General features: G+C 58.2%; 1 gene segment (V, D, J or C); it reads right to left on the reverse strand.

Moving 5' to 3' along the window:
* The window catches only part of LOC102248176, a 4507-nt gene extending 4359 nt beyond the window's left edge, over window positions 1-148 (reverse strand). Inside the window, 1 exon segment of the V gene segment in view lies at window positions 32-148. Within this exon segment, the coding sequence occupies window positions 32-77 (46 nt within the window).
* Window positions 149-697: the final 549 nt, after the last annotated feature.

Here is a 697-nt window from a genome sequence, read left to right on the forward strand (position 1 = left end):
CCCCCAAGGATGCAGAGGCCCTTCCTCTCACCTGAGCTGTGCGCCAGGAGCTGGAGCAGAAGCACCGTCCAGACCATGGTGGGGACACTCACAGGATGTGGCTCCTCAGGCTCCTGGGCTGCAGTGGGGAGTCCTGGGCCTTTTCATGCCTCCCACACCCATTAGGGGAGAAGGTGCCTCATGCAAATCAGCTTCCCCTCAAGTTTGCCCCTGGGTCACCCTGCTGTCCTCTGTAGGCGTGGGGGTGGGGGGGGGGAATTGAAAGAGGCAGATGCTGGGCCCTCACTAATGTGGAGACCAATAGACTCCACATTAACTGAGACACGGAGGGAGGGGTTGATGTCTTTCACCAAGTCTGTGCCCGGGAGTCCTGGTCACCTGAGTCCTCACTTCCTTCCCTGGAGGGTCTGAGACTGAAGGATAAGGTGGGAGTGTCTTCCCCCTGCTGGCCCCAGCAATCTAGTTCTCCGAAAATCCAGCCCCACCCCTGGGCACAGTGCTTCCTTCCTCAGGAAACCCCTCCTTGTCTTTGGAGGATCTGAGCAGTAAGTCCTCCCACCAATTGTGAGCCCTCTGTCCAGCCATGTTAGTGCTTGTCCAGGAAAAAAGATCTGGGGACCAATGTTGGGGGTCCTGACGCACAGAGCTGCACCACCAGGCAGGGGTGGCCACCCTCTTTTGTCCTAAGAAGCCATCA

This window comes from Myotis brandtii, unplaced genomic scaffold, assembly GCF_000412655.1.
Source record: "Myotis brandtii unplaced genomic scaffold, ASM41265v1 scaffold10870, whole genome shotgun sequence".
NCBI classification, from domain to species: domain Eukaryota; kingdom Metazoa; phylum Chordata; class Mammalia; order Chiroptera; family Vespertilionidae; genus Myotis; species Myotis brandtii.